This window comes from Leuresthes tenuis, unplaced genomic scaffold (genome assembly GCF_036924035.1).
Source record: "Leuresthes tenuis unplaced genomic scaffold, fLeuTen1.0.hap1 SCAF_28, whole genome shotgun sequence".
NCBI lineage: Eukaryota > Metazoa > Chordata > Actinopteri > Atheriniformes > Atherinopsidae > Leuresthes > Leuresthes tenuis.
This window is the reverse complement of record NW_027325382.1, coordinates 277,501-291,674: the sequence shown is the minus strand read 5'-3', so window position 1 is coordinate 291,674 and position 14,174 is coordinate 277,501. Positions and strand designations below refer to the sequence as shown.

The 14,174-nt window shown below is 47.5% G+C and overlaps 2 protein-coding genes and 1 long non-coding RNA gene across 3 annotated transcripts in view; 1 reads left to right on the top strand and 2 right to left on the bottom strand.

Moving 5' to 3' along the window:
- Nucleotides 1–8,756, top strand: part of plxnc1 (plexin C1) — a 28,927-nt gene extending 20,171 nt beyond the window's left edge. Inside the window, exons 24-31 of the mRNA XM_072379092.1 lie at nt 843–918; nt 1,062–1,096; nt 1,185–1,280; nt 1,473–1,636; nt 1,758–1,905; nt 5,317–5,457; nt 6,367–6,441; nt 8,510–8,756. Of these exons, the coding sequence (XP_072235193.1) occupies nt 843–918; nt 1,062–1,096; nt 1,185–1,280; nt 1,473–1,636; nt 1,758–1,905; nt 5,317–5,457; nt 6,367–6,441; nt 8,510–8,614 (840 nt within the window). The 3' untranslated portion in view covers nt 8,615–8,756. The remainder of the gene's footprint in view (nt 1–842; nt 919–1,061; nt 1,097–1,184; nt 1,281–1,472; nt 1,637–1,757; nt 1,906–5,316; nt 5,458–6,366; nt 6,442–8,509) is intronic.
- LOC140285132 (uncharacterized) lies at nt 5,397–6,750 on the bottom strand. Its single transcript, XR_011910287.1, has 3 exons — nt 6,736–6,750; nt 6,301–6,692; nt 5,397–5,467 (listed from the first exon to the last, which is right to left on the bottom strand). It is a non-coding gene; the product is annotated as an uncharacterized lncRNA (long non-coding RNA).
- A 343-nt stretch (nt 8,757–9,099) lies between the features above and the next one.
- On the bottom strand, nt 9,100–11,758 carry LOC140285131 (uncharacterized). Its single transcript, XM_072379093.1, has 9 exons — nt 11,429–11,758; nt 10,670–10,814; nt 10,404–10,553; nt 10,171–10,246; nt 9,939–10,096; nt 9,730–9,859; nt 9,556–9,659; nt 9,296–9,485; nt 9,100–9,225 (listed from the first exon to the last, which is right to left on the bottom strand). The coding sequence occupies exons 1-9, from the start codon at nt 11,508–11,510 to the stop codon at nt 9,100–9,102; spliced, it is 1,161 nt and encodes a 386-aa protein (XP_072235194.1). The 5' UTR covers nt 11,511–11,758.
- Between the last annotated feature and the right edge of the window lie 2,416 nt (nt 11,759–14,174).

The following is a 14,174-nucleotide window of genomic DNA, read 5'->3' as shown; positions in this document are numbered from 1 at the left end:
AATTCAGCGTAACTCAAACTGTAAAAGGCTGCATGTTTCCAGCAGCTTTGTTCAGGGACGGCTGAACTTCTGCTTTTCTTACTTTGAACCTTGTTCCGGCTTCCTGTTGAACAGCAGCTAGCTGAATCTAAGCTGAGTCGTGTCAGTGAGAGGAAATGGAAAGCTGCTCCCTGTCCCACTGTGTCATCACAGAAATGAGGACTTTGATATGAAGGAAGTGGAATCTGGTGGAGAGAGTGCTGTTTAATGGCACCATAATGGGATGATGGATCATCTCTGAGCAGGAAACAGAGACTCGGATATCTGAGTTTTATCTCAGTCTGGTGACCTGGACTCTGATGGCTGAATTACTGGCTTTCTCCCACACAGGAAACGATGTGTAAGACAGCCGAGTATTAAAAGCAGTGCAGCATTCAAAGTCTTATTTCAGGCTGGAATTAAACATACATTTCACTAAACCCTCCATAAATTAGATCCTCCCTAACCCTGAAGTAGACTGGTGCAGAAGCTGAAAATGGACCTGCATCACAGCCCCGAGGCAGGAGCTTTTCTGATGCTCGAAAACACCAACAAACCTGGAAGGATCCCCGCTGCTTCTGGCAGCTGCGCTGTGAACAGACTAAAAGACTAAAGAATCCCAGCCGAAGAGCTGCACCAGGAGCAGCAGCCGGCCTCTGGCCAAACACCGAGCTGCTGCTTCATGACACAACATCCGTGTTCATGAGGCAGCAGGGTGAAGGGCTACAGTCCAAAACACGGTTTCCTGACGTTTTAAAAGCACATCTCTCCTTAATTTCCATTTCAGAACATGAGACACTAACAGCCGGTTTGTTCTCCTGCAGGTTCATGATGGAGGGACTATCAAAGTGCTTCCAAGGACAAGTCCTCCTCCTCTGAGCCCACAGGGGAGCGTGAAGGGTAAGAAGTGAAGGCCTCACTTTTAACGTTTCTTTAGCTTTGAACCACATCGGCTCAGAGCACGACCCCCGGAACAGAGATCAGTAACTCTTTGTTTTCTGGTCAAAGATCTCAGACTGTTCTCTGGTTTTCTTTCCCTCCAGATGATGAGAACTTCTCAGGGAAATACTTCCACTTGGTAAGTCTGTGTTTTATGTCTGCTTCTGATCAGTTTTTAGACCATGCGGCAGTGCAGCTAACGGCTGATCCTTTGGTGACTGACGCAGATCAATCCGGACGTTTACGAGGACCAAAGAAAGAACCCAGAGAGGAAGAAGTTTAAGCTGAAGGAAGTGCACCTCACCAAGCTGCTCTCCACCAAGGTAAGAGGAACCGGTCGGTCCTCTCTGTTCCTGAGCAGAACTGAGAGCAGAACCTGTCTCCTCCATGCTCATTTTACCCCCAGCAGCCTGTTTCCTGTTCAGAGTGAAAGAAAAAGTGCAGGAGGCAGTGGGATCTTCCCTTTCTCAGACAGGAAAAGCAAACCTGAGGCGCATCTTTCTGTTCTCTCTAAGGTGGCCGTGCATTCGTTTGTGGAGAACCTCTTCAGGTCCATCTGGGGGATGCCACATGGCAGAGCTCCACAGGCCATCAAATACTTCTTCGACTTCTTGGATGCTCAGGCAGACAACATGAAGATCTCTGACCCAGATGTCCGGCACATCTGGAAGACCAACAGGTACAGCTGGGTCACCAAAAGCTGCCAGAGCAGCTCAGAGCTTTCAGAAGAAAAGTCAGAAGATGTTCGATCTGGTGTTGAAACCCTCAAATCTGTGGTCATCTTGTTTTTTCTTCTCCAGTTTGCCGCTGCGCTTCTGGGTCAACATCCTGAAGAACCCACAGTTTGTGTTTGACATGGAGAAGACGCCACATCTGGACGGCTGCCTGTCTGTCATCGCTCAGGCCTTCATGGACTCCTTTTCTCTGAGTGAAACCCAAATGGGGAAGGTACAGAACACCGACGAAAACCTGCTGCTCCAGTCATGTGGAGAAAAGAAAGTAGACACAATGTTAAGATTTACTGTAAAGGCAAAGAAGCAGTGAGGTCAAAAGTAAGTGAACCCTCACTGCTTCCTCAAGAACTAAGAGGGTAAGTAGCAGCCAGGAGCTGCTGATCAATGCTCTGATTAACTGATCAATGCTCTGATTAACTGATCCTCAGTCAGTGTGAGCAGCTCTATAAAAGCAGGAGTTCTGTCAGTTTAACACGATGCCAAGGAGGAAAGACACCAGCAATGATCTCAGAGAAGCAGCTGCTGCTGCCCATCAGTCTGGGAAGGGTTATAAGGCCATTTCCAGACTATCTGGAGTCCATCATTCTACAGAGAGAAAGATTATTCACAAGTGGAAAACATTCAGGACAGCTGTCAATCTTCCCAGGAGTGGACGTCCCAGCAAGGTCACCCCAAGGTGAAGAAGCCCAGAGCTACATCTCAGACTCTACAGGCCTCAGTTAGCATGTTAAAGGTTAAAGGTCACCCCAAGGTGAAGAAGCCCAGAGCTACATCTCAGACTCTACAGGCCTCAGTTAGCATGTTAAAGGTTAAAGGTCACCCCAAGGTGAAGAAGCCCAGAGCTACATCTCAGACTCTACAGGCCTCAGTTAGCATGTTAAAGGTTAAAGGTCACCCCAAGGTGAAAAAGCACAGAGCTACATCTCAGACTCTACAGGCCTCAGTTAGCATGTTAAAGGTTAAAGGTCACCCCAAGGTGAAAAAGCACAGAGCTACATCTCAGACTCTACAGGCCTCAGTTAGCATGCTAAAGGTCAAAGGTCACCCCAAGGTGAAGAAGCCCAGAGCTACATCTCAGACTCTACAGGCCTCAGTTAGCATGTTAAAGGTTAAAGGTCACCCCAAGGTGAAAAAGCCCAGAGCTACATCTCAGACTCTACAGGCCTCAGTTAGCATGTTAAAGGTTAAAGGTCACCCCAAGGTGAAAAAGCCCAGAGCTACATCTCAGACTCTACAGGCCTCAGTTAGCATGTTAAAGGTTAAAGGTCACCCCGAGGTGAAAAAGCCCAGAGCTACATCTCAGACTCTACAGGCCTCAGTTAGCATGTTAAAGGTTAAAGTTCACCCCGAGGTGAAAAAGCCCAGAGCTACATCTCAGACTCTACAGGCCTCAGTTAGCATGCTAAAGGTTAAAGTTCACCCCAAGGTGAAAAAGCCCAGAGCTACATCTCAGACTCTACAGGCCTCAGTTAGCATGTTAAAGGTTAAAGGTCACCCCAAGGTGAAGAAGCCCAGAGCTACATCTCAGAATCTACAGGCCTCAGTTAGCATGTTAAAGGTTAAAGGTCACTCCAAGGTGAAGAAGCCCAGAGCTACATCTCAGACTCTACAGGCCTCAGTTAGCATGTTAAAGGTTAAAGGTCACCCCAAGGTGAAAAAGCCCAGAGCTACATCTCAGACTCTACAGGCCTCAGTTAGCATGCTAAAGGTTAAAGGTCACCCCAAGGTGAAGAAGCCCAGAGCTACATCTCAGACTCTACAGGCTTCAGTTAGCATGTTAAAGGTTAAAGGTCACCCCAAGGTGAAGAAGCCCAGAGCTACATCTCAGACTCTACAGGCTTCAGTTAGCATGTTAAAGGTTAAAGGTCACCCCAAGGTGAAAAAGCCCAGAGCTTCATCTCAGACTCTACAGGCCTCAGTTAGCATGTTAAAGGTTAAAGGTCACCCCAAGGTGAAAAAGCCCAGAGCTACATCTCAGACTCTACAGGCCTCAGTTAGTATGCTAAAGGTTAAAGGTTAAAGGTCACCCCAAGGTGAAAAAGCCCAGAGCTACATCTCAGACTCTACAGGCCTCAGTTAGCATGTTAAAGGTTAAAGGTCACCCCAAGGTGAAAAAGCCCAGAGCTACATCTCAGACTCTACAGGCCTCAGTTAGCATGTTAAAGGTTAAAGGTCATACATCTCAGACTCTACAGGCCTCAGTTAGCATGCTAAAGGTTAAAGGTCATACATCTCAGACTCTACAGGCCTCAGTTAGCATGTTAAAGGTTAAAGGTCACCCCAAGGTGAAAAAGCCCAGAGCTACATCTCAGACTCTACAGGCCTCAGTTAGCATGCTAAAGGTTAAAGGTCACCCCAAGGTGAAAAAGCCCAGAGCTACATCTCAGACTCTACAGGCCTCAGTTAGCATGTTAAAGGTTAAAGGTCACCCCAAGGTGAAAAAGCCCAGAGCTACATCTCAGACTCTACAGGCCTCAGTTAGCATGTTAAAGGTTAAAGGTCACCCCAAGGTGAAGAAGCACAGAGCTACATCTCAGACTCTACAGGCCTCAGTTAGCATGTTAAAGGTTAAAGGTCACCCCAAGGTGAAGAAGCATGCCTCAGTTAGCATGCTAAAGGTTAAAGGTCATACATCTCAGACTCTACAGGCCTCAGTTAGCATGTTAAAGGTTAAAGGTCATGACAGCACAGTTAGAAAAAGACTGAACAAGGATGGCTTGTTTGGAAGGGCTGCAGGAGAAAGCCTCTTCTCTCTAAAAAGAACATGGCAGCACAGCTTAGGTTTGCAAAGCTGCATCTGAACAAAGCTCAAGACTTCTGGAACAATGTCCTTTGGACAGACCAGAGCAAAGTGGAGATGTTTGGTCCTAATGCACAGCAGCACGTTTGGAGGAAACCAAACACAGCATATCAGCACAAACACCTCATACCAGCTGTCAAGCACGGTGGTGGAGGGCTGATGATCTGGGCTGGTTCTGCAGCCACAGGACCTGGGCACCTCGCAGTCATTGAGTCCACCATGAACTCCTCTGGATACCAAAGTATTCTAGAGTCAGATGTGAGGCCATCTGTCCCACAGCTAAAGCTGGGCTGAAACTGGCTCATCAACAGGACAAAGATCCCAAACACAGCAGCAGATCTACAGCAGAATGTGTGAAAAAGAAAAGAATCAAGGTGTTGCAATGGTCCATTCAGAGTCCAGACCTCAGCCTGACTGAGATGCTGTGGTGGGACCTTAAGAGAGCTGTGCAGAAACCAAAGCTGCAAACCTCAATGAGCTGAAGCAGCGCTGGAGAGAAGAGGGCCGAGATTCCTCCAGAACCAGGAGAGAGACTGATAACGTCCCACAGGAAACCATCACTGCAGCTCACTGCTGCTGAAGCTGCTGGATCAGGGGTTCACTTAGTTTTACACTCACTGCTGCTGAAGCTGCTGGATCAGGGGTTCACTTAGTTTATCACTCACTGCTGCTGAAGCTGCTGGATCAGGGGTTCACTTAGTTTTACTCACTGCTGCTGAAGCTGCTGAAGCTGCTGGATCCGGGGTTCACTTAGTTTCTCGCTCACTGCCTCTGTTCAACAAGGTGTCATGTTGTTAATCTGTGTTAATCTTTACTGTGTTACAGCACGCTCCAACCAACAAGCTGCTTTATGCCAAAGACATTCCCACCTTCAAACAGGAAGTAAAGACTTACTACAAACAGATCAGAGACCTGTCGCCAATCACAGACACAGAGTTCAAGGACTTCCTGCAAGAGGAGTCAAAGGTAAAGTCCACTTTAACACAAATCTAAAAAGCTCACATCTTGGGGTGTCTGCAGGGTCAGGGTTAGCCCTGCTGCAGGGTCAGAGTTAGCCCTGCTGCAGGGTCAGGGTTAGCCCTGCTGCAGGGTCAGAGTTAGCCCTGCTGCAGCAGCAGGGTCAGGGATAGCCCTGCTGCAGGGTCAGAGTTAGCCCTGCTGCTGCTGCAGGGTCAGGGTTAGCCCTGCTGCAGGGTCAGGGTTAGCCCTGCTGCTGCTGCAGGGTCAGGGTTAGCCCTGCTGCTGCTGCAGGGTCAGGGTTAGTCCTGCTGCTGCTGCAGGGTCAGGGTTAGCCCTGCTGCAGGGTCAGAGTTAGCCCTGCTGCTGCTGCAGGGTCAGGGTTAGCCCTGCTGCAGGGTCAGGGTTAGCCCTGCTGCTGCTGCAGGGTCAGGGTTAGTCCTGCTGCTGCTGCAGGGTCAGGGTTAGCCCTGCTGCAGGGTCAGGGTTAGCCCTGCTGCAGGGTCAGAGTTAGCCCTGCTGCTGCTGCAGGGTCAGGGTTAGCCCTGCTGCAGGGTCAGGGTTAGCCCTGCTGCTGCTGCAGGGTCAGGGTTAGTCCTGCTGCTGCTGCAGGGTCAGGGTTAGCCCTGCTGCAGGGTCAGGGTTAGCCCTGCTGCAGGGTCAGGGTTAGCCCTGCTGCAGGGTCAGGGTTAGCCCTGCTGCTGCTGCAGGGTCAGGGTTAGCCCTGCTGCTGCTGCAGGGTCAGGGTTAGCCCTGCTGCTGCTGCAGGGTCAGGGTTAGTCCTGATGAAAAACTGAATTATTTGTTATATTAATCATTCTGTCCCAGAAAAAGAAGAATCCAAAGAATCACTGGAAGCTTGACATTAATGGCTATAAATGAAGCCCAGCTCTGACTGATGACTGCTTTTTGTTTTAGAAACATGAAAATGAGTTTAATGAAGCCGCAGCCCTCAGAGAACTCTACAAATTCATCCAGAAGTACTTCACAGAGGTCAGTGCCTCACCTTTTGTGACCTCACTCTGAACTACGCCTTCAAAGGTCGATGCCTGGTTATTCATTAGTTTTATGCTCAGTTCTGAAACCCACAGGAACACATTTCTGTACTTCTAACATTTATCTTCTCCTTCCTTTCTGATAATAGCCCTCAGTCACCAACTGTCTGATGAGATGGATTCAGTCCTGGGTCATAGCTAACCAACCGGCCCAGGAAAGCTCGTCATAGTCATGTGATTGACCACAAACTCAAATGGGGGGAAACTTTGTGCTGCAAACAGGAGGAAAAACCCTGCTAAAACTAATGTTATCTCACTTACCTCCTTATCAGATAAATGGGGTCAAAAGCAGCTTTCAAACTCATCACATGCTGGTGGTTTCCTGTCTGTGAGCAGCTCATCGTGTTTTAAAGACTTTCAAACTGAAAGCTGGGAATCGAGCGCTCGTGCACAAGCCTTTACCCCCCCCCCCTGTTAATCCCAGTAACGCACACTTCCTGTTGGCTGCAGAGAAAAGGATCGTCTCATATTTGGTTGTTAAAGGGGGACTCCGGTATCTTTAAACCTTATTTCTGGCATGAAATACTCACAGTTTGGTGAAAGTCGGCGTCCTTCTACACACTTTCTACACACTTTCTACACACTTTCTACACACTTTCTACGGGGATGACGTCATCGACGCCCCCCCGCTGCACAGCTCCTTCACTCCGGTAAGAACGTCCATCTTACTCAAAGTCGGCGTTCACATCGTCCAAATCTGATAAATATCCTGCCATGTTGCACAAAACTATCAGCAGCAAACTCTGTGTGAAGTTAGCCGACTGTCACAGAGCACGGAGTGAATAAACTGTGTTGCAGGGGGGTGTGTGGATGAAGTGGTCCCAGTAGAGTGCCTGTGTAGAAATCCCTCCGTTAGCTCTCCTATAGCTGCAAGTAGCCACATAACAGCAGCTATGAGCTAACAGAGCTATGAGCTAACAGCAGCTATGAGCTAACAGAGCTATGAGCTAACAGAGCTATGAGCTAACAGCAGCTATGAGCTAACAGAGCTATGAGCTAACAGAGCTATGAGCTAACAGCAGCTATGAGCTAACAGCAGCTATGAGCTAACAGAGCTATGAGCTAACAGAGCTATGAGCTAACAGAGCTATGAGCTAACAGCAGCTATGAGCTAACAGCAGCTATGAGCTAACAGAGCTATGAGCTAACAGAGCTATGAGCTAACAGAGCTATGAGCTAACAGCAGCTATGAGCTAACAGAGCTATGAGCTAACAGAGCTATGAGCTAACAGCAGCTATGAGCTAACAGAGCTATGAGCTAACAGAGCTATGAGCTAACAGAGCTATGAGCTAACAGAGCTATGAGCTAACAGAGCTATAGCACACGTTCATTCATTCATTCTTCTTAAAGTATTGGTGAAATAAAGACAGATAATGCCTTATTTAGAGGCTGCATCCTCTAAGCCCCGTTCACTCCGTTATATGGATCTCCAGTTATCTAAATATCTTCTGAAGGACGCCGACTTTCACCAAACTGTTCTCTGTGAGCAGATGAACGCATTTCATGGCAGAAATAAGGTTTAAAAACAGCGGAGTTCCCCTTTAATCCTTAGGATCATTAACAATCAGCTGGCTCAGAGATGAACTGATGCCAAAATGTGATCAAAGAATAATGAGGGGCGAGGCGTCTTTCTGATGTTAAAGCTAAGATTTCTTATTATCAGAGAGACGAGTTCTGACACGGCCGGTCCCCCCCCCCACGCTGAGTTTGGTACTGTTTTTGTTTGCGGGTATGATTCATACATGAGGCCCCGGCCCTCTGCTGATCCTCACCTTAGCTGCAGTTTCCTCTGAGTCACATGACCGGACAAACCCAGCATTCACTTCCTCCTCAGCCTCCTGTTTCCTGTTCTGATGTGCAGCGGCATGCTGTCAAAAGCCCACCTTGTATAAGGTTTACTGAGCTGTGATCCACAGCATGCACTGGAGTTGGTCTTAGGGAACTGAAACCTCATTTTAAACATTTTAAAGCTGACAAAGCTCAGCTCTTTGTGCCTTTTCCACAGATCAAAGAGAAGCTGGACCAAAATGGTGCCCCGGCTGAGCTGACGGAGCAACTGCAGCATGTTAAAGACACGTTTGATGGACTGAAAAGCTGCTCCTGGAACTGAGTCACTGGGCCTGAAAGCCATTTACCTTCCTGCTGATAACCCAGAGCTGAGTCAGTCACCAGGAACTCGTGTTTAAAACCAAAAAGACTCTTCTTGGTAGCAGTTTTCTGTGGGAAACTAAAGTTTTGCCAAATCATTTGTTTCTACTGGACTTTCAGTTCTAAACTTCAGCTGAAGAAAAGTCAATGATCACAGATCAAGCTCCCAAAAACACACAGAACAGAACCAAGTTTCCATTAATCAGTACAGTCTTTAGTGTCGTTTTATCAGCACCTCAGCAGAAATCATTTTCAACGATGGCTTCAGAACAAATGTAAACGAGAGCAAACCGAACCCTGAGAACTTCTTTTAAAGGTGCATCTGCGGCACGTTTGGAGAAACTGTTCCCTCGCTCCTGTAAAAATGGAGAAACGTCAATAAATGTCTATTTTTTATAAAAGCACTTCTGCTGTTTGCTCTGAGTCCTTTGAGGTGGGTTCCAGGGGTCAGAGGTCAGGCTGGGAAGTTACTTCCTGGTCTTTCTGCACCAGAGATCCCAGCTCCTCCATCTGCTGCTGCTGAGCACTTTCCAGAGTCTCCAGCCTCCGCCGCAGCAGCGACAGCTCGGCCTCCTGCAGAGCACAGAAACCATGAGGACCGTCACCGGACTGCTGGGTCAAACGTCTGTTCTGTGGCGCTCACCGGGTCGGTGGACAGCGGCCCCTCAGACCCGAGGGGGGGGAAGGGGGTGGGCGAGGAGGTCAGGAGGGCGGGGCCTCCGATGAAAGGAGCCTGGCCGCCCAGCAGCAGGCGGCGGAACTCGCTGTGTCGCCGCTGCAGCTCCCGCAGCCGTCTGTGCAGCTGAGCCTGTTCCTCGGAGAACGCCGAACGTCTGGACAAAGAGAGAAAGCTCAGAAAGACAGAAAGCAGCAGCAGCAGCTCCGACTTCTCCACCGGTTTACCTTTTAGCAGCCGCAGCCTCCAGCTCCAACTCCTGGATCTTGGCCTCCAGCAGCTGGACTTTGTCCTGCAGCCTCTTCTCTCTGGTCTCAGTCTGGTTCTTTCTCTGAAACACAGCAGACAGAGTTCCTGCATGTGTGCCATGTGTGAAATGAAAGGTGGTGGCGGTGCTGCACCTTCTTCTGGGCGGCTGCTGCTCTCTGCAGCTTCTCTTTGACCTGACAGTATTTCTGCTGCAGCTCAGCCTCTTGCTGCTGCAGCCTGTGCTTCTCCTCCATCCACTCCACCCGGCGCTCCTCCACCAGCCTGTGGGGGGGCAAACTGAGATCTACTGGGCAGCTTTAGACGAGGACAGAGCCTCGGTGTGTGTGTGCTGGGTCTGGACCTCTCTGCCTCGTGCTGGCTCCTCTCTGCCTGGGCCCGGCTCGTCCTCAGCTCCTCCCGGACTCGGTCCACAGATTCTCTCAGTCGCTGGTTCGTCTCCATCAGGTCACTTTCAGAGTGTGACAGCGTCCCCAGCTGGACGCCAAGTTCCTGGTTCCGCTTTAAATCAAACAATACTCCCGTTCATTCCCGGCCAACACCCCCTCTCTAGAGGACTAATCATTTTGCCGTACCTGCTGCAGGTCACAGATCTCCGCCTTGTGTCTCTCCAGCTCCTCCAGCAGAGAGCTCTGCTGCTGCAGCTTCGTTCTAAGAGACAAAACCACACAATGGGCACGAAACATGATGACCAAGTGGGCAGAGAAACCACACATGAAGGCAACTGAGGTGCTTTCTCCACTCTAACAGACCGGAGACGGTTTAGTTGGAAGGCCTCTGATCACACCGGATCTCTAACAGAACTGACCTCAGGTTCTGCAGCTCTCTGCGAGCCGACTCCTCGCCTTGCTGAGCGCTGCGCAGACGCTCCTCCCACTCCTCCTTCACAGCCTGATCTGAAGCGCCCTGCAGCGCCCTCTGCTGTTCCAGCGCTGCCAGACGATTCTCCAACTCCAATCTAACATTCAGCAGAAAAGGCTTGATGACAGCGTCAGAACCAGCGATTAAAGCTCTCTGCAACGCACCACAAACTGGCTGTCATCATAACTCAGATAAAACTAAGCTTATCCTCACTTTTCCTCATGTAAGGTCGCCATTTTGCGGAACTCCTCCTCCCGAGCAGACTGCACCTTCCTGACCATCTCCCTCTCTTTTTCCACCAGAACCTCCTTGTGTCGTTCCACAGCTGCCTTTAGCACCTCCACATCTGCCTGCAGACCTGCGACACACAACTTACTGTGACACGCCCTTTATTCCTTTCTAAAGTGACAGAAAAACATCGAACAGGAGCAAGAAAAATGGAGAAATAAAATGGATCCTATTTTCTGTCTGTCAAACTGTGGTTTCTTTGCTGTTTTTCATAGCTAAAGAAATGGAACAAATGATGTGTCTTTGTGACAGGCTGCTGGTAACAAAGAGCCTAAAGATCCAGTTTAAATGGCTTCTTTGCTAAGTTGTCTGTTCTGTGTCGACACAACACTGGTTCATCCCTTGAGTTAGGAGCCTTTTTTCTGCCTGAAGGGTTCAAAGGTCAGAGTTAAGTGGCTTAAAATGATGAGGGAAAAAGCAGAAAATGTCCAAAGAAAAACTGTGGAAGAGCTTCAGAAAGCTGCAGAACTATTGATCAGGACACTTTAAAGGTTCCAGGAAAATCTGGCTGCTTGGAGGGAAAATATAAGACTTTTGAACACAAACAGGTTCTGGAATCAGTGTCATTTAGTGACGAAAAACAAGATGGATTTAAGAGATTTGAGTTAAGCTTCTTTTAGCAAGAATAACTGAAATAACCTGATGAGCACAGTGTGTGTGTGTGTGTGTGAGAGACGTTCAGACCATCAGTCGTGCCCTGCAGCGAGTCCCTTTCCCTCTCCATCTCCCCTTTGGACCGAGCACACTCCAGTTTGACGCCGGCCATCTCCAGCTTATGTGAGTGCTTCAGGCTCTCAATCTGGGACCGTTAAAAACATCGTGTTAGACTGTTTCTGTCTTCAAGCTTCAAACATGTTCACAGAGAGATCACAAGATGTCTCTGGATTCAGAGCCTCAAACAGGGACGAGAAGAAAAACAAGTGAGGAAAGACGATACGAGTCTCCGTCAACATTCAGTGTTAAACAGGCTTTTTGTGCTTGTTCTGGTCATTTCTGTCCACATATGATTCAACCTCAGACAGCCCAGTTTCTCCAGGAACAAAGTGGAAAAAGCTCAGAATGAGAAAGAAAACAGAGCTTCTGATCTGGAGTCAGACGCGCTACCATTGCGCCACAGAGTCACACGAAGCTGTTTGGTGGACCTCTGGTGTGAAGTATGATGTGACCGCAGCTGACCCTGAAGCACTTAGCTGTCGGTCTCACTCCAGAGATAAGCTTATCTGATCTGATTGGCTTATCCAAAGATAAGCCAATCAGAGTGAGAGTACACACCGACCAATCAGAGCGCAGCTAAAGATCGGCCAATCAGAGTGAGAGTACACACCGACCAATCAGAGCTCAGCTAAAGATCGGCCAATCAGAGTGAGAGTAAAGACCGACCAATCAGAGCGCAGCTAAAGATCAGGCCAATCATAGTGAGAGTACCGACCGACCAATCAGAGCTCAGCTAAAGATCGGCCAATCAGACCGACCAATCAGAGCGCAGCTAAAGATCGGCCAATCAGAGTGAGAGTACCGACCGACCAATCAGAGCGCAGCTAAAGATCGGCAAATCAGAGCGCAGCTAAAGATCAGCCAATCAGAACGAGAGTACCGACCAACCAATCAGAGCGCAGCTAAAGATCGGCCAATCAGAACGAGAGTACCGACCGGCCAATCAGAGCGCAGCTAAAGATCAGCCAATCAGAACGAGAGTACCGACCAACCAATCAGAGCGCAGCTAAAGATCGGCCAATCAGAACAAGAGTACCGACCAACCAATCAGAGCGCAGCTAAAGATCGGCCAATCAGAACAAGAGTACCGACCGGCCAATCAGAGCGCAGCTAAAGATCAGCCAATCAGAACGAGAGTACCGACCAACCAATCAGAGCGCAGCTAAAGATCGGCCAATCAGAACGAGAGTACCGACCGACCAATCAGAACGCAGCTAAAGATCGGCCAATCAGAGTTAGAGTACCGACCAACCAATCAGAGCGCAGCTAAAGATCGGCCAATCAGAACAAGAGTACCGACCGACCAATCAGAACGCAGCTAAAGATCGGCCAATCAGAGTTAGAGTACCGACCGACCAATCAGAGCACAGCTACAAATCAGCCAATGGTCAGTCTCTAGTCTCACTCAGAGCTATAGAGTATATACAGAGTTACGACACGCTTTGATGTCACCGCTAAAGCTGTCACGTGGTTCATGTAAGCCTCAATAGTTCCAACGGTTCCAACCAAACGGTAAACTTTCATAGTTTCGTATGGTACAGTGTGAGCTATTGCATGGTAAATATCAAAGTAAACATACGTTGTATGGGATGTATTTTCGTGTCAATAATGCTTTTGAGCTGTGGCGTTGACAATTGAAAGTGTTTTGATTACTCTTGAATAATAATAATAATACATTTTTAGAGGGAAAAGTTTGTGTAGCTTCGCTAGGTTACTTAGGTGAGTGATGCTAACTTTACAAGGTTGGTTGTTCTGCATTTGCAAATAGATCAACAAGTTACCATTTCATTTTTTACCATTATTGGACTCTAAGCACTGTCAGCACTTACCTGTTTTGTGAAATGTCATCTTTTCCAAAGTACTTTTTATCTTTATTACCAAGTTTTGTTATTTTGAAAGGATATGTATCAGAACCATGGAGATTTTAAGATGAGCAGGACTGAGCCATGTACCAGATCTATGAAACAACCACTAATTAGGCTTGAATATTAAATATTTAATGTTACAACCGATGGACCGGAATAAGTATGACTGGTACAAACATTGTTAAACAAACAAGATTTTATTAAAAAAAATATTGAAACAAGAACAATTGTGTGTGTGTACAAGAAAAATAAAAATAATAATAATATATATTTATTGTTATTACTATAAATAATACATATTATATTATTGATAAATAATGAAAAGAATAATATATATCAGCCAATAATATAAAGATCAGCCAATCAGGGTGAGAGCACCGACCGACCGACCAATCAGAGCTCAGCTAAATATCGGCCAATCAGAGTGAGAGTACAGAGCGACCAATCAGAGCTCAGCTAAAGATCGGCCAATCAGAGTGAGAGTACAGACCGACCAATCAGAGCTCAGCTAAAGATCGGCCAATCAGAGTGAGAGTACAGACCGACCAATCAGAGCTCAGCTAAAGATCGGCCAATCAGAGTGAGAGTACTGTAATCTGATTACTTTTTAAAAGATTACTGTGATCTAATTAATTTTAAAGATTACTGTAATCTGATTACTTTTTAAAAGATTACTGTGATCTAATTAATTTTAAAGATTACTGTAATCTGATTACTTCTTAAATATTACTGTAATCTGATTACTTCTTAAATATTACTGTAATCTGATTACTTTTTAAAGATTACTGTAATCTGATTGCTTCTTAAATATTACTGTAATCTGATTACTTTTTAAAGATTACTGTAATCTA

What these genes read in the sequence shown, in the direction of transcription:
- LOC140285131 (XM_072379093.1), bottom strand. Translation starts at nt 11,510, where the DNA reads ATGGCCGGCGTCAAACTGGAGTGTGCTCGGTCCAAAGGGGAGATGGAG. An exon ending in GCTGCAGGGCACGACTGATG is followed by an intron (nt 10,815 to 11,428) that starts GTCTGAACGTCT and finishes TGTGTGTCGCAG; the next exon opens with GTCTGCAGGCAGATGTGGAG. An exon ending in AGAGAGCTGCAGAACCTGAG is followed by an intron (nt 10,247 to 10,403) that starts GTCAGTTCTGTT and finishes TTTGTCTCTTAG; the next exon opens with AACGAAGCTGCAGCAGCAGA.